A 20,738-nucleotide genomic window follows, 5' to 3' on the forward strand; every position below is an offset into this window, starting at 1 on the left:
TGCGTATGCATTGTTTTTCATTGTATGATGTGAAGACAAACTGCCTCAGTGTAAATCAAAACGATCATTTCATTGTTTTGCATCTTGTTCAACCACTAACCAGAAAAGCAATGCGAAGGGATTACATTACATTACTCACACTTTATTGATGAAATCATGTCACACCACACCGAAATGGAAGCACAGTACTGTGCAAAAGTCTTTGGCACCTTTATTTTTTCTCATACAAACTTTGTTATAGAGTTCTATTTTATGATTTCTACATTATCGAGTCAGTACAAAAATGTTTGTTTTCCAGCACAAAATTAAACGTTATAGAAAAAAAAGTTTGCATCTGAGCAGCATATTCCATAAGAGAGCACTTTTCAGATGAAAAAAGAAAGCATAATGAAGGCTGCTGGGTTTTGGTGTAAAATGAAGAAGTGAGTGTGACAGTCAAAGTGTCCAGAAGAACTGTGGCTGGTTCTGGAAGATGCTCAGGAAAACCTACAGATCATTTCCACATAAAACTGACCTCGTTGGACCTGAGACGGATTTTTTTTTTTTTAAAGCAAAGGGTCAACACACTGAATACTGACTTTGTTTCATTTATTATGGCTCACTGATTACTGTTTATAGTATTTTTTTTAATGTTGAAACATTTCATTTCATTTCATTATTTTTTAAGCCATTTTGTTCTACAGCATTTCTTCACACGTGCCTAAGACTTTTGCACAGAACTGCACATGTTCAAACTGAGAGAATGCATGTTAATGCAAGGTGTAAATGAGATGATGTGCTGGTGGAACCATTATTACATAGCTAATGACAACTTACCCAGAACTTTCAGCTTAATGGTGCCAGACTTGGTGCCACTAGGGTTCTCAGCAAAAATAGCATAGTCTCCAGTCTCCTTTCTTGTCACAGAGAACAATTCTAAGAGGAAGAGGTGTCTCTTCTGAGACATCTTCATGCCCTCAACAGATGTCAATGGCACACCATCTCTCTTCCATGTAACTTTTGGTAATGGTTTTCCGTAGACCTCAGCATAAAGGCAAGCATTTGCTCCAGCTTTAACAACGATAAGGTTCTTCATTTCAAGACTGATCTCAACCCTTGGTGGAACTGATATGTGACACAAAAAGAAAACCAAGATTTAAATTGCAATATTTCATCTGGAATTATTAAATGTATGGCCCCATTAAAAAAAAAAACTGTAAATAAAAACAGAATGTGACGATTTGTGAATTAGGTTACTAGGTAACTAATTTGGTTAATTGGCAACAGGTCAGTAAGATGATTGTGTATAATAAGAGCATCCCAGAGAGGAGGAGTCTCTCTGAAGTAAAGATGGGGTTCACCACTCTGGGGCATCAAATTCAAAATGAGCATATAGTTTTCAAACAATAAAATTTCTCAGTTTCAGCATTTTATATGTTGTCTTTGTACTATTTCCAACAAAATATCAGGTTTCCATGATTTGTAAATCATCACGTTCTATTTAAATTTTACACAGCATCCCAACTTTTTTGGAGATGGGGTTGTAAATTATATAAGTAAAGCTAGAATTACCATGCTCTGCAATGACTGCGATTGCATCAGACTCTTCTGAAGGCTCACTGATGTTAATTACTGTCTTTGCAATAATTCTGAACTTGTATTGGGCTCCCTCTTCAAGTCCAGTGACAATGTACTCCTCTTTTGGCACATTCTGGGCACTTGCATTTATACGCACCCACTTGTCACCTGGAAGCTTCAAAGACTCAACAAAATAACCAATAAGTTTGCTACCACCATCATGTTTTGGACGGTTCCAAACAAGGGAAACTGAATTTTTTGTAATGTCAAGAACCTCTGGTTTACCAGGTGGATCTAGTAAAAAATAAATAAATAAAATTAATTAATTAAATATTTGATTTCACACCTTAATACAGTACGATATTTTAGTAAAATATCTTCTCTACTACATACCAACTGGGGTCCTTGCTGTAATGATCTCAGTAGGTTTGCTTGGTTTGCTTTGGCCTGCCTTATTCACAGCAGATACTCTGAATGTATATTCCAGACCGTCAATAAGGCCATAGCAGGAGTATTCCGTTGGACGAACAAGTGTCTCATTTGCCTTGACCCATAAAAGGCTGTTTCTCTCTTTACGTTCAATTGAGTATCCAATAATAGGACTACCACCATCATTGAGTGGCCTCTCCCATGACAAAACAACAAAGTCCTTGTTGATTTTATTGACACAGCAGTTCCTTGGTTCACTGGGTGGATCTGAAATAACATTTTTAAAAAGTCATTAATGGGTTTCATACGGAATATGGACTCTTTCTCACCACTTTTTGTTCATTTTTTATTTGCGCTAGCAGCAGTAGTGAAAATTGTTACTCTTACTCAGGTCTTTCTACTTTCCTCTTATTATTATTATTATTATTATTATTTTCCTAAAATTTTTAGGACGCTATTTCTCCCTCAGTTGTCAACCCATTATCATCACCAAATTCCACATGAAGAATACCTCTGGGCTGAATTAAGTTGCTATGACTTTTGGTGCTGATCCGGATCACTGAACCAGAATGATCCATGAAAAACAGGCTTTTTTTCAGTCACTTATAACTCTGTCAATTTTCATGATTTTTTTCAATCAGTTTTTAATTAATTCATTTATTTACTTTTTATTTTGTTCAAGGCGGCAGGGCGCAACTTTTCCTTGACCTTCAATTCACAAAGGTCAACTAGTGCAAATTACTGTGACTTTCGTCACAGTGTCTATCTAGTTATTTTTGATCTAATTTGGTTAAAGGAGTTTTAGTGCTCTGTGGCCTAGATGTCCCTTATACATTGTACTACTTGTGATTCTAATGCGACTACTCTAATGGACCTGAAATGGACCTCCCCAAAGGGGTACACATTAATTTGATTTAAAAAGTTTGATTAAAATAACTAAATATTACACAGGTGAAAGCACCCCAAAATAAAATTTTTGGTACAGACTGTTAGACCTACCAAATGGATATCTGGCAATCATTTTTTCAGAGTAGATTGGCTCTGAAATTCCAAAGCGATTTTCAGCACGCACTCGGAAACCATATTCCTTGCCAGGGGTAAGTTTTGTCACTCGGCAACTGGTCTTGGTGCAAGAGGCTACAGCAGGGACCCAGTCACCTCTGCTCACATCACATTTTTCAACAACATAATTAGTGATATTGCTACCACCATCCTCAGTTGGTGAGTTCCACGCAAGAGTGCAGGCATCAATGTCCGGCTCAAGAATTTCCAGGGGTCCCTCTGGTGGACCAGGGATATCTAAAGAAAACATGTAAACATGTTAGGCATAACAAAGGCATTTATAATGAATATCGTTATGAATATATTGTTCTTCTTTACTGGTAACTTACCCATGATGATAATTCTGAGAATTTGGTCGACCTTCGAAATGTTGTTCTCAGCAGTAAGACTGTAATAACCACTGTCCTTCCTTGAAACATCTTTAATCATTAATGTGGATGAGGACAATGTTTTTTGGATAGAAAGACGATCAAATGCAACCACATCATCACTTCCTCTTTTCCATGTAGTGACTGGAACAGGTTTGCCAGACACAAGTGCTTCAACCTTCAGCTTTGTTCCTGCCTTTGCTGTGACCACATCAGGCATGATAATCTTTGGTCCCACTGAAACATAAATGGTAAAAAAAAATATTATATGTGTGTGTGTGTGTGTGTGTGTGTGTGTGTGTGTGTGTGTGTGTGTGTGTGTTAAACATGGAAGGCAATGTTTATAAAACCATTAAAAATGTTCCATTCAAAATGGAACTAGAAAAATACTGATACATACTCAGCTGCTCTTTGACTTCGAAAATTCCTTCAGCCTCTCTTGGCAGACTGCATCCGATAGCGTTTCTTGCAGCAACCCTGAATCTATACCTTGTGTTTTCTTTTAGACCAACAACAACAATGCTCAAATCTTTTACAACTGAGTATGATGTCCATTTGTCCTCAGGTTGACCAGCCACCTGATAATCAACTATGTAGCCAGTGATCTTAGATCCTCCATCTCTCAGTGGTTTTAGCCATGCAAGTGTTGCACTGTTCTTTGAAATCTCCAAGACATCCATCTTTTTGGGTGGATCTGGTTCACCTTTAAGTTAAAAATGAATGCAATATAATTAATTAATGTATTATTATATAAACAGGAACAATATCTCTTATGCAGTATACAGAATATAGTCACTTACTCATGGGATCTACAGCCATATAGGATTTCGGAGAGTCTTTTGGCACCCCAACACCATACTTGTTGACTGCCATGACCCTGAAGTAGTATTCAGTTCCTGGTGTTAGGTTTGTGATTTTAAAGCTTGTTTTCTTTAAGTCGCTGGTGCAATTTGTCCATGTCTTCCGATCAACTTCACGCTTTTCAACAACGTAGTTAAGGATTGGACTGCCACCATCATTTTCTGGAGGTAACCAGGAGAGTTGGCAAGATGTCTTTGTGACATCAGTTGCTTCCAGTTCACCAACGGGTCCAGGGGTATCTGTTTAAAATAATATGTTAATGTGTTAGTGTCTGTCCTAATTGTTTTTTTTTTTTTAATTTACATTCCTATAGAAAAAAGAATAAAAATGAAATAGATTTAAAAAAAAAAGCCTATGACTTATCCTGGACTTTATTCTTTAATCTTTCAATTAACAATTCTGTTGTTTACCTATGTATCAATGATTTACTCATTTGTAATTATACATTAAACATTAAGTGTTATTTAACATACCCAAGACCTTAACACGAACAAATACAGCTTTCTCTCCTGAAGGATTTGAGAGTGTCAGACAGTATCTTCCAGAGTCTTCGCGTGTGCTCTCAGGTATAACAAGGAAGGTCATCGTATCAATTTGGTCAACATGACCTTTCCTGATAACATTGTCAATACCGATGCGTTTCCAGGTCACTTTGGGTGATGGCCTTCCTCTGAATGTAGCAAACAGTCTTATAGGACAACCTGCTCTTACACTGAGTCCCTTTCTCAAACTGGCATCCAGCTCAATCTCTGGCAATTCTGTAGTAAAAAAGAAAATGTTAATAATGTAGGCATACTGTGTGTGTGTGTGTGTGTGTGTGTGTGTGTGTGTGTGTGTGTGTGTGTGTGTGTGTGTTTTGCATTGAGGAAGATCAGAATGCATCTTACCATGAATCTCTTTTGGTGTCACAGCATCTTTAAGTTTTGCTGGGCGACCCATTCCAACTTGATTTTGTGCAGAGACACGGAATTCATATTGCTTCCTGTCATCCAAATTGAGCATTGTGAATTCAGTGAGAACAAGCTGCCCGCTAGTATTGCATTTTGACCAGCCTTCTTCTGGATCTCGCTCTTGTTCACCTTCCATTTCAATCTTTTCTCTCATTTCAACCAAATATCCAATGATTGGAGCACCACCATCATACACTGGCTTGGACCAGCCAAGTGTAACTGAAGTCTTTGTACTGTCCACCACTTTCAGACTGCCAGGAGGACCAGGGGGCTCTGAAATAGTCACATAAATGTACATATTGGCCCTTTATCATAAAGAATTGTTTTTTAATCACATAAAAGTTGTTATATTATGAAAGCATATAAATAAACAAAATATATACCAATTGGATCCTTAGCAGCAACTGGTCTTGAAGGTTTGCTTGGTTCTCCCAATCCAACCTCATTTTCAGCTTTAACACGATATTGATATTCATGATTAGGAATCAAGTTGGTTACTCTCATGCGTCTCTCAGAGATGGGACTTTTTGTAACTGGTACCCATCTTACAGCACGCTTCTCCTTTCTTTCTAGGATGTAGCCGGTAATGGATTTTCCACCATCATTCTTAGGAGGAGCCCACATCACAGTCATCTCATCCTTACCAATTTTGGTGACCTCTGGTGGATCAGGTGGTCCAGGTCTGCTGTACTGGGTTTTGGCAATAACAGGTTTACTCTCCATTGGAGGACCTGTTCCCATCTTGTTTTCTGCTCTAATCCTAAAGATGTACTCATTACCTTCCACAAGGCGAGTCACGTTACAGTAGTTTGTGACAACATTCGGAGAATATGTAGACCAAACCATTCTTCTAGTTTCACATTTTTCGAGAATATAGCTATCAACTTCACAACCACCATCATCCTCTGGAGGATCCCACACAACTCTGCATTTGTCTGTGGACACACCTGTAACCCTGACATCCCTGACAGGTCCTGGTATATCTAAAACACTTATACTTGCATATGCAGTGAAACTCCCAGCAGAGTTTGTGGCGGTGATGACATATTTTCCAGTGTCAGATCGTTTGGTCTTAGTCATAAGGAATTTTGAATAATCTGATCCAGTGTCAATGGTGACTCTTGGGTTATCTTCTGTGGCCTTGTCCTTCACCCATTTTACCTCAGGTTGTGGTTTTCCTCTGAGGGCTGCCTCAAGCCTGACTGATTCACCAGCTTTAACCACTATAGTACCAGCAAATTTAAGGTCAAGAACTGGTTTTTGAAGTTGTTCTTTGACCAGAATATCAGATGTCTTCACCCAGTTGCTTTCTCCACCATCATTTGTTGCTTTAATTCTAAATTGATATATTTGGTTCTCAACACATTTGTCTGCCATAAAGAATGTATCTTTGATTTTGCCATCATGTAAGCTTCCCCACTCCTCAGCATCCTTTGCTTTCTTTTCCAGGATGTAGCCTAAATTTGGACTGCCACCATCATAATCTGGTCTTCGCCATCTAAGGAAAACGAAGTTCTTGCCAATATCAGCTACATGGAAATTCTCTGGTTCACCAGGTTTCTGAAGTGGATCAATTGCAAGTATCGGTGTTTTGGTTTCTGTTGCTTGTCCAGGACCACACTTGTTCTCTGCAGATACACGGAACAAATATTCATGATTGTCCAGGAGTTTTGCCTTTACCTTGCGGTTGGTGCACTCAGAATCGATCATTGACCAAGCTCTGCTGCTTGGCTCACGGCACTCAACAATGTAGTTTGTAATCTCAGTGCCTCCATTGTCCTCAGGAGCATCCCAGTTCACCATGCAAGAATTTTTGGTCACATATGTCAATTTAAGATTCCTGCAGGGTCCAGGTCTGTCCAGTACAATTACAGTGATGGTCGCTGAGGCTTCTCCACTATCATTCACAGCCTTAAGAACATACTTTCCATGATCTGCTCTGGTTGCTTCCTTGATACGCATATGTACTACAGGCAAATTAGTTGTAAGAGTAGTACGTTTATCTCTTTCCAAAATGGTCTCTCCTTTGGTCCAAATAATCTCAGGATCTGGTCTTGCCTTCACATATCCAATAATGTTAATATTGTGTCCTACACGCACGGTCACTTGTTTACGGCATGTGATATCCATTTCAATCTCTGGGGGAATGAGGATATCTTGAGCAATAACTGATTCTGGGATTTCTCTTGTCTCACCATCTCCAATCATGTTGACAGCTCGAATACGGAACCTATATTCGGTGCCTTCAGTTAGCCCCTTGACTCTGTATGCACATTGCTTAATCAAATCATCTTTGTTAACCTTTTCCCATTCACCACCAGCTTTCTGCCATTCAACAACATATCCCAGGATTGGGCTACCTCCATCTCTTGTAGGCTTTATCCAGACTAAATCAGCATAAGTGCAACTATAATCCTTAACTTTAGGATTGACTGGAGGACCAGGAACTGTAATTGGCCTGCAAGGTTTGGCTGGGTCTGAGATAGGTGAGGGTCCACTAAAACCAGCAATATTTTCAGCAAATACTCTAAACTCATAATCATTACCCTCAAAAAGTCCAAGTACTCTGAATCGGAGGTCTTTGCATGGTATCTTATTGACTCGAATCCATTTGCCTCCTTTATGTCTACGCTCAATAATGTAACCAGTAATAGGACTGCCACCATCATACAATGGCATTGTCCAACCAAGAGTAAGCGCATCCTCAGAAATATCAGATGCAACAGGTTTTCCAGGATGGCCAGGTGGCTCAAACTGGTACTTTGCCACAGTTGGTGCACTTTCAAGAGCCGCACCAATTCCCATCTTGTTTTCTGCACGGATTCTTACAATATATTCAACACCACTCTGTAAGCGAGAAAGCGTAAGTCGTGTTGCAGTACTGCCAGAGCTAACACCTCCCCAGGTTTCCTTATTCGATTCCTTCTTTTCAACAATATAATTCGTGACAGGACTTCCACCATCATCTTTGGGAGGACGCCATTCAATGACCATGGAATCTGGAGTTACTTCAAGGATTTTAACTGGGCCGATTGGTGCAGCAGGGACATCAAGTACTGTGACATTCACAGAAAGAGTCTTACTTCCTGCAGGGTTAGATACTGTGAGGATATAGTTTCCAGTGTGATTTCTTGTGCATTCAGCAATGCTCAGAACAGTTGAGAAGTTGTCTGTGTCAATCTTGGTATTTCCTCCACTTTTAATTTCTTCACCATCAATGACCCATTTTGCAGTTGGAACTGGAATGCCTCTCATGATTGCAGGCAGCCTGATAGTGTTTCCAGCCTTCACAATAATTCCTTCAATCAGTTTTGCATCAACCTCAACAATTGGTGGCACTGCAAATATAAAAAATGATGTATTTTAGAAGTGGGGAATGTATAATATTAATATTATTATAAGGAAATTGAGGGAAAAAAATTACCAAGTTTTTCTTGGCAGAGCACTGGTATAGTGGTGTCTGGTCGGCTAAGACCAATTGCATTCTCTGCCTTCACACGGAATCTATAGGTTTTTCCCTCTTCTAGGCCTGTCACATGGCATTCGGGGATGCTCACAGTCTTGAAGACGATCCAGTCTCTCTCACCCTCCTCCTGATACTCAACCAAGAATCCAGTAATATCACTTCCTCCTGTGCGATCAGGCCAGTTCCACTCAAGCCACACCTCTGTTTTGTCAACATCTACATGATGCAGGTCCTTTGGTGGACCAGGTGGGACTAAAGGACACAAATGGTTATAGTTTTAATCCCAGCTCAACTTAGCTCATGACAAGGCAACACGTATCGTCTGCTCATACTTACACAGAGGGTTCATTGCCTTCACAGGTTTAGTTGTTGCAACATATTCACTTCTGCCAAACTGATTTTCGGCAGCCACACGGAACATGTATGATATGCCTTCCATCAAATGCTTGGCCATAATGCTTCGTTTTTTGGATGTTGCACTGACTGGCACCCACTGTGCAGAAGCAACATCCTTTTTCTCCACCACAAAGTTGGTGATGCGTACACCACCGTTATCTTCTGGATCTTTCCAGGAGAGTTGTGCTGAGTCACTTCTAACATCAGATACCCTCAGATTTTGAATTGGACCAGGTTTGTCTAGAAGAGACCAAAAAGAGTTGTCATTTTAGCAAAACAGTATAAGATGTATTCTTACTGATTAGATGTGTGAGGTGAATAAATTTTGATAGACATCACGGAGGTCATCTGCATGGTGTTTTTGGTAAGAAGTATACAATACATTAAGACTCTTAAGATATTCATAATTAAGGGCAAATAAATTGCACAAATGTAATTTCAACGAACTTATCTATTTTTACTAGATTCTGAGGTATAATTTATTCTTATTAATTTTATGCTCCAGTGCTATCATATCAATTAAGAAGAAATAAAAATATATAAATAAGTATATATAAGCAAGACACAAAAGATATCGTTTTTGAAGTTCCGCTTGCTCTACCATTAAATTATTGAGGAAATACTTACCGTAAACAATCACAGTGCATGTTGCTGTCTTGGATCCAGCTGGGTTTTCTACAGTGAGTGTGTAGTCTCCACAGTCCCCTCGGTTACAGTAGCGCATCTCAAGCTTGGTTCTTATTCCAGAAGTCTCAATTTCTGCTCTTGGAGGTACCTCTTTATCATTTTTCTTCCATGTGACCTTGGGGAAAGGCATACCCTTGATTCCAGCAACGATTTTTATATGAGTACCTGCCATGGCTTTAAGCTCACGAGGCATGCCCATATCCAGTAGAAGCTCTGGAGGCTCTAGATAAGGAAAAAAAATATATGGCTTTACATATTTAACATTTCAACAGTTCACTCTGTTTAATTACTAACAAGATGTTCAGACAAACCAAGTCTGTCTTGTGCCCGAACAGGTTCAGGAACATTTGCAGGTTCAGACTCCCCAGCTGCATTCACTGCTTTCACTCTAAACCGATACAACATTTCATCTTTGAGGCTGATTATTTTGAATGTTGTTTCTGGGCAGGACTCAGGAGTCTGATTAACCTGTATCCATTCTTCATCTCCAGCTTTCTGGTACTCAAGCAGGTAGCCCAAGATTTTGCCTCTGCCACAGTCCTTTGGTGGCCCCCAAGATAGAGTGACTGAATTCTTTGTTTTGTCAATTGCCATTGGATTTACTGGTGGGCTTGGAATCACTGTATGGAAAGGAAATGTACATTTTGATGTTTAATGTCATATTATTAACCCTTAAAGTTAAAAGAAATATCCTAACCACTTACCAATGGGATCTTTAGCAAAGACAGGCTTTGAGGGCGGGCTGGGGTCACCAACACCAATGACATTCTCTGCCATGACACGAAACTCATATTCACATCCTTTGAGAAGATCTGGAACCCAGTATTCTGGTTTAGGGAAGATGCGGTCAGTTCCAGCACGAACCCATCTGTTTGACATTGTTTCTCTTTTCTCGACAATGTAGTTTGTGATTGGTTTTCCACCATCAGCTGGTGGTTCCCAGGAAATCAGAGCTGTGTCTTGGTAGACCTCTTTCACAACTGGTTGTTTAGGAGCATCAGGCACCTCTGTTTTTGGTAGAGATGGTGCAGTGGAGTAGACGTGTATGTTAGTAAAATTACCAAATCAAGGCAAGTGAAAACTATTATGGAAAAATATCTACTTACTGAAAACATCCCTGGCTTTTGTCTCAGCAGACAGCAATGGGTCACTTATGCCATACATGTTCTGAGCAAAGATTCTAATAATGTACCCTCTGCCCTCAATTAGTTTGGGTACTCTACATGTTGTTCTCGTGCAGGACTCTGTGACAGGCATCCAGAGATCCCTGTTGCTATCTCTCTTTTCAACAATGTAATTTGATATAGCACATCCACCATCATCCAGTGGTGGTTTCCAAGAAATAACCATGTGATCCCTAAATATTTCTTCAAAGACAACAGGGCCCTCCGGAGGCTGTGGTCGATCTGAAAATATTTACACACATTATATTACTTAAAATGTATTACTTCTTCCTAATCCTTTCCGGACATTAATATGTATTGCCTTGTGGCTACGCTATTCTGTTAGTTCATGATGATGTTTTGATTATTGCATATTTTTTTTCTTTACTGTTTGGAATCAATCAATCAATCAATCAATCAATCAATCAATCAATCAATCAATCAATAACATTCATAAAACTAGAAAAGATTGAACACTATACAGTAAAAGCAAAATAGCATCTGGCTAATAAGACCAAAGATCCAAAACTCACCAACAACAGTAACAGTGCAGATGCCCTTCTGTATGCCAAATGAGTTCTCCACAACCACACCGTATTTACCACTATGATCACGCTTAGCCTTTTCAATAGACAAGCACAAGGTCCTCTTGGTGCTAGTGAGCATAATCTCATCATTTGCTTGAAGTTCCTCGTCATTTTTAAACCATTTGATTGTTGGTGTTGGTTTCCCTGTATAACAACCTTGGAGAGTGCAGGGATGCCCAACACGAACTAAAAGCGTGTCACGGAATTCCAGATCAAGGGTAGGTGGCTCTAAAATTTAATAATAACAAATAATTGTAAAAATCATGTTAATCTCATATTGCATTACAACTGTAATGTCACATTATTTCGCATTCACATTATTTGCTTGTTACTTACCAAGCTCATCCTTGCATGTAATAGGTTTAGTGCTGAATGATGGCTTGCCTTGGCCAATTTGATTTACAGCACTGACACGGAATTCATATGTTGCGTTCTCTTTGAGACCCTCAGCAATAAATTTACGATCCATTAGCTTGCTGTCAGTTGCAACACGAGTAAATTTGTCTTTTCCTAGCTGACGGACTTCAAGAACATAACTTGTCACTTCTGCACCACCATCATACTTTGGTGGTCTCCAAGCTAAGCTAATCGAATCTTTTGTGACAGCTGTTACCTCCAGATCCTCTGGACGCTCAGGGACAGCTAAAGAAAAAAATAAATAAATAAAAATAAATAAAGCAAATATGTGAAAATGACAAATATAAGTGTATTGATGGATTTTTATGCATACAATATGTATTTATCTACTAAAATGACTTACAAAGAGGATCCTTAATAAGAACTTCTGATGGAGTTTCAATAAATGGGCCCCTTCCAATTATATTTTCAGCAGCAATTCTGAAGAAGTAAGCTTTGCCATCAACAAGACCCTGAACCACAGCATTATGTCTGGTCACGTTGTATGTTACTGAAGTCCAGCCTCTGCGGTCAGATTCTCTTTTTTCTATTATGTAATTGGTAATGGCTGAGCCACCATCATCCTCAGGTGAAGACCATGTCAGCTTGCAAGAGTCATTGGTCAGATTTATACCAGAGAAAGGCTGACCAACAGGTCCAGGAACATCTTAAAAGGAAAAAAAAATACAGGTTTGCACTATATTGTGCCAAAAAAAAATCAATCACATAAATCATATCATGGACAGAATACTCACCCAGCACTTCCACAATTATTGCCTTCTTCCTTTCTCCTCCTTCATTCTTGGCGGTCAGGGTGTAAATACCTTGTTGTTGTCTTTTACAATTTTTGATGACCAGTGAAGAGCTGATAGCAGTCGTCTCAACAACAGCCTCTTTAGGCATATCACCATCATCTTTGTTCCAGATAATTTCTGGTGCAGGTTTGCCAGATACGTAAGCAATAATACGGATTACGCCACCAGCATGAACTGTGATCTTCTCCTTGACAGTTGCATCCAGGTCCACTTCAGGAGGAACTAAAGAAAACAGTATGTGTTTGGAATTTAATTTCTTCTACACTATCGTGACACATTGAACTATAACAGAAGCCTAAAACAGAAACATTACTCTAAATAAAATAGTCAATTAAGTCTATGCCAATTCAGGAGTAGAGAATCAGACACATGATGCTACTAGCGTACAAGACCATTTTTTCATCATATTGTTTCATGGCTGGAATACTCATTAATAGTATTAATTTGTTCTTACTTGTTCTATCCTTGACCTCAATCACTTCTGTGACTTCACCTGGTTCACCAACTCCTGCAACATTCACTGCTCTTACTCTGAACCTGTAAAGTCCAAGCTCTTTGAGTCCAGGAACAACAAACTTGGTGCCTCTAATCTCCTTGTCTTTAGCCTACAAAGAAAAATAGAATTTCACTAAAAGGAAGTATAAATGCTTATATACTTTCAATAAATATTTTGAAGACTTGTAGTCATATGCTTGAATTGTGTATTTAACTACCTTCTCCCATTCCTCTTTTCCTTCTTCTTTGTACTCAACAAAGTATCCTGTGACCTTAGATCCACCATCAATCAGTGGAGGAATCCATTCAAGCTCTACAGTTGACTTAGTGCAATCTATTACCTTCGGAATCGGAGGTCCTGGAGGAGCTGTGAGAAGAATACATATTTCATAAGAATTTTTTTTTTGTAATCAATTATCAGAACCTGTTACTAATACAGAATCTGGAACATACCAATTGGATCTCTAGAAACAACAGGATCTGATGGCAGACTTGGAAGTCCACATCCAGCAGCATTAATGGCAATAACACGGAACTGGTAGGTAGCGCCTTCCAAAAGACCAGTCACAATATGTGAAACACTAAGGGGCCTGATTCTAATGGGGTCACGGTTCACTTTAGTCCAACGTTTTGATGTAGTTTCCTTCTTCTCCAGCCAATAGCCAGTAACTGGAGATCCACCATCATATTCTGGCTCCTCCCATTCAACAGTCATGGATTCAAGAGTGACTTCTGAGACAGTTGGCTTGTTACATTGGCCAGGGACAGCTGTTGTAGAGGAGTACATTAAAATTTAATTACATCAGACAGTGCCTTTGGCCCTACGTTCACACCAGCAGCCAAAAGGTGACCGTTAATTTTCTATGTATGGACATAACCATGGTTTTAGAGACAGTGTCAAGCAACAAAAGAATTGCACAACAAGCAACATGTGAATTGAGATGTTCCCAGTTCAGCTTGCTTTGCTAATCTGCTAACAAATCTAGTACAAAATCTAGTGTGTAATGTAGAGGAAAGTACAAATCAAACTTAAATACATGTCAAACAAATGTGAAGTGTATTGTACGTATTGTGGTGTGTAGGCTATATAGGCTGTATTTTAACTCCATGCCTACAATGGAAAAACTACAAGTGAAATGAGTGACTTTTCACTCACTTTTGTGAACTTAGGGTCATTTAGCAAAATACTGTTTAAGCAAAAATAGATCATCAAAGTGCACAAAACTGAATTACTTACTGAATAGGTTTCTTGCTTTCTCAGGCTCGCTATAGAGTGGTGGTCCAACACCATATTTGTTCTGGGCCATAATGCGGAACTCATATTCATGTCCTTCTGTTAGCCTATGAACTGTATATGCACATTCCTTAATATCACTAGATACAGGCACCCAATTCTTTCTGCTGTCCTCACGTTTCTCAATGACATAGTTTGTGATTTTGGAACCACCATCATCCAAGGGTGGCTTCCAGGAGAGCCCAATCCTTTCAGCAAAAAGCTCCTCAATTTTGACTGGCCCAACTGGTGGCCCTGGTCGTCCTATAGATAAACACAATAATATTATGGTCACATCATTTGCATAAATCAGTACCTTTAGTAAACTAGTATGTTAAGGTGATCTATTGATCTATGTTTTACAGTTGGCTTAAAAAAAAAATTATTAAAAAAAAAAAAAAACATACCCAAAATTGTAAGTTTGATATCCTTGGAAGCCTTGCCAAGGCTGTTGGTAGCAGTGAGTGTATAAATTCCACTGTCGTCTCTCTTTGATTGCTGAATTACCAGACTGCATTTGTCATCAGAGACAAGTTTATTGATATGCAGATCATATTGTACATCACACTTTTCATCAGGCTTGTCACATGTGGCTTTCTGCCAAATAAGTGATGGGAATGGACAGCCCTGGATCTTGGCAAGTATGTTGACATCATGGGTTTCTGCACACTCCAGAGATTCTCTAAGCTCAATGGTTGGAGCACCTGAAAGAATAATCATAATGAGATGTACATTCAGTTTAGACACAGCTGAATATCCTGTTTTATTCTTTATTCTATCCACATTGACTAGACATGACCAATCATGCACTCTGATTGGCTACTCTACTACAAGGATATCGGCTCATATACCGTGAGTTGAGAAAAACAAAATGGCAGAGTGCATCGAGTCAGATATGTCACTTTGTCATCAACAATTTAAAAGAAACAGAAAGAGCTAAAATAATATACACCCCCCCCATATTGCCAGGTCCACACTCCAGCCCAGTTGGTGGCGGTAATGCACCTTTAAGTTGGTTTACCAACTGCCAAAAAACCCTAAAGAAGAAGAAAATGATGGAGCGTGTTACTGAACCAACCGAAGACAAAATAAAAACTCTACTCGAAAACAAACCCCCAAAAAATACAAAAAAAAAACAACAAAACATGGAACAAAAGTATTTCATGGTAAGAACGTATCTTTTTGTTATGTTTCAAGAATTATCATGATAACATTTTTCACAAATTACTACTCTCATTTCGCCAGTTTGTTTACATTCCAAGCAAAAATTATTTTGTCGGACGTTTAGTATAAAGTTTTTACTTATCGAATTTGCAAAAAATAAAAATGCTCTGTTTCTCAAAATCCAGTGAATGTGGCTATGTGCCTCATCGGCTATCAGCTCATATACGCCTCAATTTCTTGGAATAACTGTTAGAGATATTCAACACCAAATACTCACAGGTCTGGTCCTTGATAATTATTGGTCCAACAGTAACAGAGGGTCTGCTCGGACCAGCTTCATTCACTGCTTTGACACGGAACTCATATTCGCCACCCTCGTTAAGGTCTTCAACAGTAAAGGTTGTCTCTTCAACATCCCTTTTATTGCACTGTTTCCAGGTCTCCTTTTGTGGACCACTGGTGTCCCAACTCAGCCTCTCAATAATGTAATGTGTTACTGGTGCGCCACCATCATTTTTGGGAGGCTTCCATGTTAGAGTCACTGTGTTCTTGGTGACAAGGTTTATCTTGAGCTTAGCTGGAGGATCAGGAGGATCTTTAAAAAAAAGCCCAGAAGATACAGTGTTACAGTGGTAAATCTAGAACACATTTGAGGACATTTTTATTCAGGAAAACTGTAAGAATTGCTCTTATTTCTAACTTACAAATGGGATCCCTTGCCCTTGCTGGCTCTGTGGTCTCAGTGAATGGTCCCATTCCAAGACGATTCTCAGCACGAACTCGGAACAAGTATTCCTGGCCCTCAAGAAGGTCAGGCACCACAAAGGCCATACTGGCACAGGCTGCATTTACTATTGCCCAGGCTTTTCCAGTGGCAGCCTTCTTTTCAATAAAGTAACTCTTAATCCTCTCTCCCCCATCAGTATCTGGGAGTTTCCAGGTAAGCCGCATTGTAGATCTGGTAACATCAGTAACTTTGACATCCTTCGGTGCTCCCGGAACATCTGTTTAAAAAAAAAATCACATACAGTCTTAAACTTGTCTTATGCAAATAAAATGTTGGCATTTGCAAGATTTAATTTTAAAAAAAAGAAAGAAAGAAACGCACCAAGCACAATGACTCTGATATTAATATGTTTCTGTCCAGTTTTGTTTTTTGCTGTGACAGTATATCTGCCAGAATGAGATCTCAAGCTCACAGGAATTGTTACAACAGAGGTAGTGTCAGTAGATTCCACCTAAACAAAATGGAGAAAGCAAAAAAAGAAAAGAAAAAAATTTATTATGTGTGTGTGTACAACACAAGCAAGGGAGTTGGGATCAGATCACAGGGTCAGCCATAATACAGTGAAAGCCCAGCAGTGGAGAGTGTTAAGGACTCAACAGCTATAGCTCAGCAGTGCTCATTTTGGTAACCAGGGTCCAGTTGTTCAAAGCATGGTTATTTTCATGGCAGGTTAACCTGTAACCATCTGTTAAAATTTTAACCTGCCTTTACTTAACCAGGCATTAAAAAATCGTTTCTTGAAGCTAATTTAGAAAACCAATTGGTTTAGCCCTAACCAGTTGGTTATGACATCACACCATGTCAAAATCAATCCCACGATGCCAGACTTGGACACAAGGGCATTTGTCATTTCATTAACCACTCTACTAACAATTCCTTTCTTGATGCCTATCATATTGCAGATAACTTTTGACTAGTTCATGCTTTCGTTCCCTCCAGGTTGGATTATTGTAATGCCTTACTGTCTGGATGTTCCAATAAGTGCATAAACAAGCTCCAGTTAGTTCAAAATGCAGCAGCAAGTCCTTACTAGAACTAGAAAATATGACCATATCACCCCTGTCTTATCCACATTGCATTGGCTCCCAATCAAATTTCGTATTGATTATAAAATACTACTATTGACCTTTAAAGCACTAAATGGTCTTGCACCACAGTACCTGAGTGAACTTCTGCTCCTTTATGACCCGCCACGCCTACTTGGATCAAAAGGTGCAGGCTATCTGCTGGTACCTCATATAGTGAAGGCTATATCAGGGAGCAGAGCCTTTTCTTACAAAGCCCCACATTTATGGAACAGCCTTCCAAGTAGTGTTCGGGAATCAGACACAGTTTCAGCGTTTAAGTCTCGGCTGAAAACAGATCTGTTTAGTCAAGCCTTTTGTCAATGTTTATGAGGTAAAGGTGTAGATCTGGAGGATCCTCAGACAGAGTGTTTTGGTAAACTGGGATGTATGGATGCTGTCAGTCCCCACTCGCTTGCTCACTCGAGTTTGTTGACGGTGTAGTGGCTGCTGCTTTATGTCCCGGGGCCCCTCATGCCTGTGTTACCTTCTGGCTCTCCCCTTTTAGTTATGCTGTCATAGTTAGTTGCCGGAGTCCCTGCTTGTACTCAGTGCAATATGCATACTGTTCCTACTTATTCAGGTGACATTGGGCATACCTAACCACTTGTGTTTTCTCCCCCCAAATCTGTCCCTCTGAGGTACATATCAATCCTGAGATCGAGGCGCTGAACCTCTTCTGCTCCTCGGACCTGCCTGATCCATCCTGGTGCCCTGTGTCTGGTTGGAGTCTCATCGCATCGCTCCTGTGGAGGGCGGCCCCATGTGGACAGTTGAAAGTCACACTTGGAGGATGCTCTGGACTCTTACAGTAATGCTTTTATGGCTGAGGACTGCAGTCGACTTGCTAACTTTAGGACTGCAGTTGTCATGAACAGTTTTGCACTCAAGTCTCCATTAAGGAAGAGTTTATAACATCAACAAAACTGACTTCATGTTAAAACTGTTAATGTTATAGTCATGTTGTCGTTGCCCAAATGAGGATGGGTTCTCTTTTGAGTCTGGTTCCTCTCGAGGTTTCTTCCTCATGTCGTCTGAGGGAGTTTTTCCTTGCCACCATCGCCACAGAATTGCTCATTGGGGATAGATTAGGGATAAAATTGTCTCATGTCTTGGGTCATTCAGATTCTGTAAAGCTGCTTTGGGACAATGTCTATTGTTAAAAACGCCATACAACCAAACTTGACTTGACTTGGAAAAAAACTGCCGCTTGCATAAAATCTAAGGGCAATGAGCACTTGCTTCTCAATGGACAATGCATGGCTTCTTCACATTGGGCATTCCAAATCTTCTTGCAACAAATAAAATATATAACAGAGAGATTCTCTACCAAATTGGTACCGATGTCGAAGTTCTGTGTCATTGTATGAAGTAACTCATTTGGTTCTTGTCTGAACTATTTTGGACAGCGTGCATTACCAATTGGGAACATGCCAGCAGTGTTCGCCTGTAAGATGAACACCATTTTGATGTTTACATAACCACTTGCTTAAAAGATAATGGCAGCTGGGAGGTGTGTTAACTTTAATCACTTGGTTAACTTTAACAGAGTTTTGAACATCAGTTTAACGGTAGGTTATATTTAACATAATGTTAAATAGTGATTTAACCATTGGTTAAAAGATAACCACGTTTTGAACAACCGGACCCAGAACTTTAAACACTCTGTCACTACTGCCCATAAAACCTGAGTTAAAATGTAAAAGAACAATTCCAGTGAATGTGTCAAACTATTGTCAGACGATCAGTTGAGATACCTGTGAATCAACTGGCAGGGTATGAAGACGGTCTTTCTTCTCTGTCTTTGCTTTGCCATCAAATTCCCAAGTAACCTTGGGAACAGGACGCCCAGTAACAGTTACTGGGATTTTGATTGGAGATCCAGCACGGATACACTGTAATTCTTCGGCACGGATGCCCAAAAATAGTTTTGGCTCAGCTGTGGAGTTAAAAATTCCACAATGTTAGAAAATGAAATGAAAGCATTTGAATTAAGACCGAAATCCAATTTTACATGGAAAGCTTACTGTGAATGTCCTCCATGAGAACTTCTGTAGTTCTAGGACTCGGCTCAGATTCACCAATATCATTGACTGCAATAATTCTAAATCTGTATCTCTTGAGTTCCTGGAGATTGGGAACGGTGAATTCAGTAGTAGGATGTAGACTGTCTGCATCGTTCACCCTTGCCCAATCAGACGTACCCTCACCCTGGATCTCAATTATGTAACCTTTGATTGGTCTGCCGCCATCTTTGGCTGGTGGTTTCCATGACAGAGTGACACTACGCTTGGTTTTGTCAGCAACTACAGGAGCTGCTGGCATGCCAGGTGGAGCTAAAGTACACAAACACACGAAGAATGTACATATGTTACATACATAAACACACATGTATATAGAAATGTGTGTTACACCAATCTTTGTTGTAAATCAGCTTACTGAGAGAATCAGTAGCAAAGGCTGATTCAGAGACGGCACTTGGGGGGCCAACTCCTGCAGCATTGCAAGCCATCACTCGGAATTCATACTCAAGTCCCTCAATGAGACGTGTGGCCTGAAATTCCCAGCCTTTCAAGCCACGTTTTGACACCAGGGTCTTATTTACTTTAGCCCAGTAGGTGGTGCCTTTTTCACGCTTCTCCAGCCAATAGCCAGTGATCATAGATCCACCACAATCCATAGGAGGCTCCCATGTTACTAGCATATGAAATTTAGAATGTTCTGCTATCGCAACTTTTTCTGGGGGACCAGGTAGGGCAAGCGGATCCTTTATTTGCACTTCCTCTGTTTCACAGCCATCACTTATTCCATACTTATTCTCAGCTTTAACTCTGAACATATAGTTTCCACCAGTTACAAGGTCCCATGCCTACAAGATACAGAGTAATGGGCTTAAACTAGTAGTTACACTGATTAATTAATGCCAATATCTTGGTTAATTAAGTTGGTTAACTTATCTCAAATGTTTAACTTGCTTACCCCATATTTTCTCTCTATAATGGTGTTAGTAACCTGAACCCATTCAGCTTTCTCAACATCTTCAACATTAAGGTCTTTCTTCTCAACAATGTAGTTGGTGACCTCACTGCCACCAGTATCCAGTGGTGCATCCCAGGTCAACTGGCAAGACTTGGCTCGGATATTTGAAACTGCAACATTTCTTGGTGGTGTTGGTCGATCTAATAAAACATTAAACAACAATTATGCAACTTATCTCT

At 39.7% G+C, this 20,738-nt stretch overlaps 1 protein-coding gene across 1 annotated transcript in view; it reads right to left on the minus strand.

Moving 5' to 3' along the window:
* The window catches only part of ttn.2 (titin, tandem duplicate 2), a 268,706-nt gene that overhangs the window by 55,463 nt on the left and 192,505 nt on the right, over positions 1–20,738 (minus strand). Inside the window, exons 158-189 of the mRNA XM_060928918.1 lie at positions 20,500–20,699; positions 19,960–20,389; positions 19,548–19,856; positions 19,278–19,459; positions 16,778–16,907; positions 16,374–16,673; positions 15,947–16,264; positions 14,913–15,209; positions 14,470–14,769; positions 13,686–14,000; positions 13,451–13,599; positions 13,192–13,342; positions 12,678–12,959; positions 12,287–12,589; positions 11,863–12,168; positions 11,473–11,754; positions 10,883–11,182; positions 10,481–10,783; positions 10,088–10,396; positions 9,717–9,998; positions 9,030–9,329; positions 8,652–8,945; positions 5,611–8,565; positions 5,165–5,500; positions 4,751–5,035; positions 4,217–4,516; positions 3,817–4,119; positions 3,378–3,653; positions 2,986–3,285; positions 1,951–2,253; positions 1,552–1,851; positions 817–1,104 (exon numbers count right to left, since the gene is read on the minus strand). Coding sequence (XP_060784901.1) covers positions 817–1,104; positions 1,552–1,851; positions 1,951–2,253; positions 2,986–3,285; positions 3,378–3,653; positions 3,817–4,119; positions 4,217–4,516; positions 4,751–5,035; positions 5,165–5,500; positions 5,611–8,565; positions 8,652–8,945; positions 9,030–9,329; positions 9,717–9,998; positions 10,088–10,396; positions 10,481–10,783; positions 10,883–11,182; positions 11,473–11,754; positions 11,863–12,168; positions 12,287–12,589; positions 12,678–12,959; positions 13,192–13,342; positions 13,451–13,599; positions 13,686–14,000; positions 14,470–14,769; positions 14,913–15,209; positions 15,947–16,264; positions 16,374–16,673; positions 16,778–16,907; positions 19,278–19,459; positions 19,548–19,856; positions 19,960–20,389; positions 20,500–20,699 — 11,688 coding nt within the window. The remainder of the gene's footprint in view (positions 1–816; positions 1,105–1,551; positions 1,852–1,950; positions 2,254–2,985; positions 3,286–3,377; positions 3,654–3,816; positions 4,120–4,216; positions 4,517–4,750; positions 5,036–5,164; positions 5,501–5,610; positions 8,566–8,651; positions 8,946–9,029; positions 9,330–9,716; positions 9,999–10,087; positions 10,397–10,480; positions 10,784–10,882; positions 11,183–11,472; positions 11,755–11,862; positions 12,169–12,286; positions 12,590–12,677; positions 12,960–13,191; positions 13,343–13,450; positions 13,600–13,685; positions 14,001–14,469; positions 14,770–14,912; positions 15,210–15,946; positions 16,265–16,373; positions 16,674–16,777; positions 16,908–19,277; positions 19,460–19,547; positions 19,857–19,959; positions 20,390–20,499; positions 20,700–20,738) is intronic.

Source organism: Neoarius graeffei, chromosome 9, assembly GCF_027579695.1.
Source record: "Neoarius graeffei isolate fNeoGra1 chromosome 9, fNeoGra1.pri, whole genome shotgun sequence".
In the NCBI taxonomy this organism is placed as follows: Eukaryota; Metazoa; Chordata; class Actinopteri; order Siluriformes; family Ariidae; genus Neoarius; species Neoarius graeffei.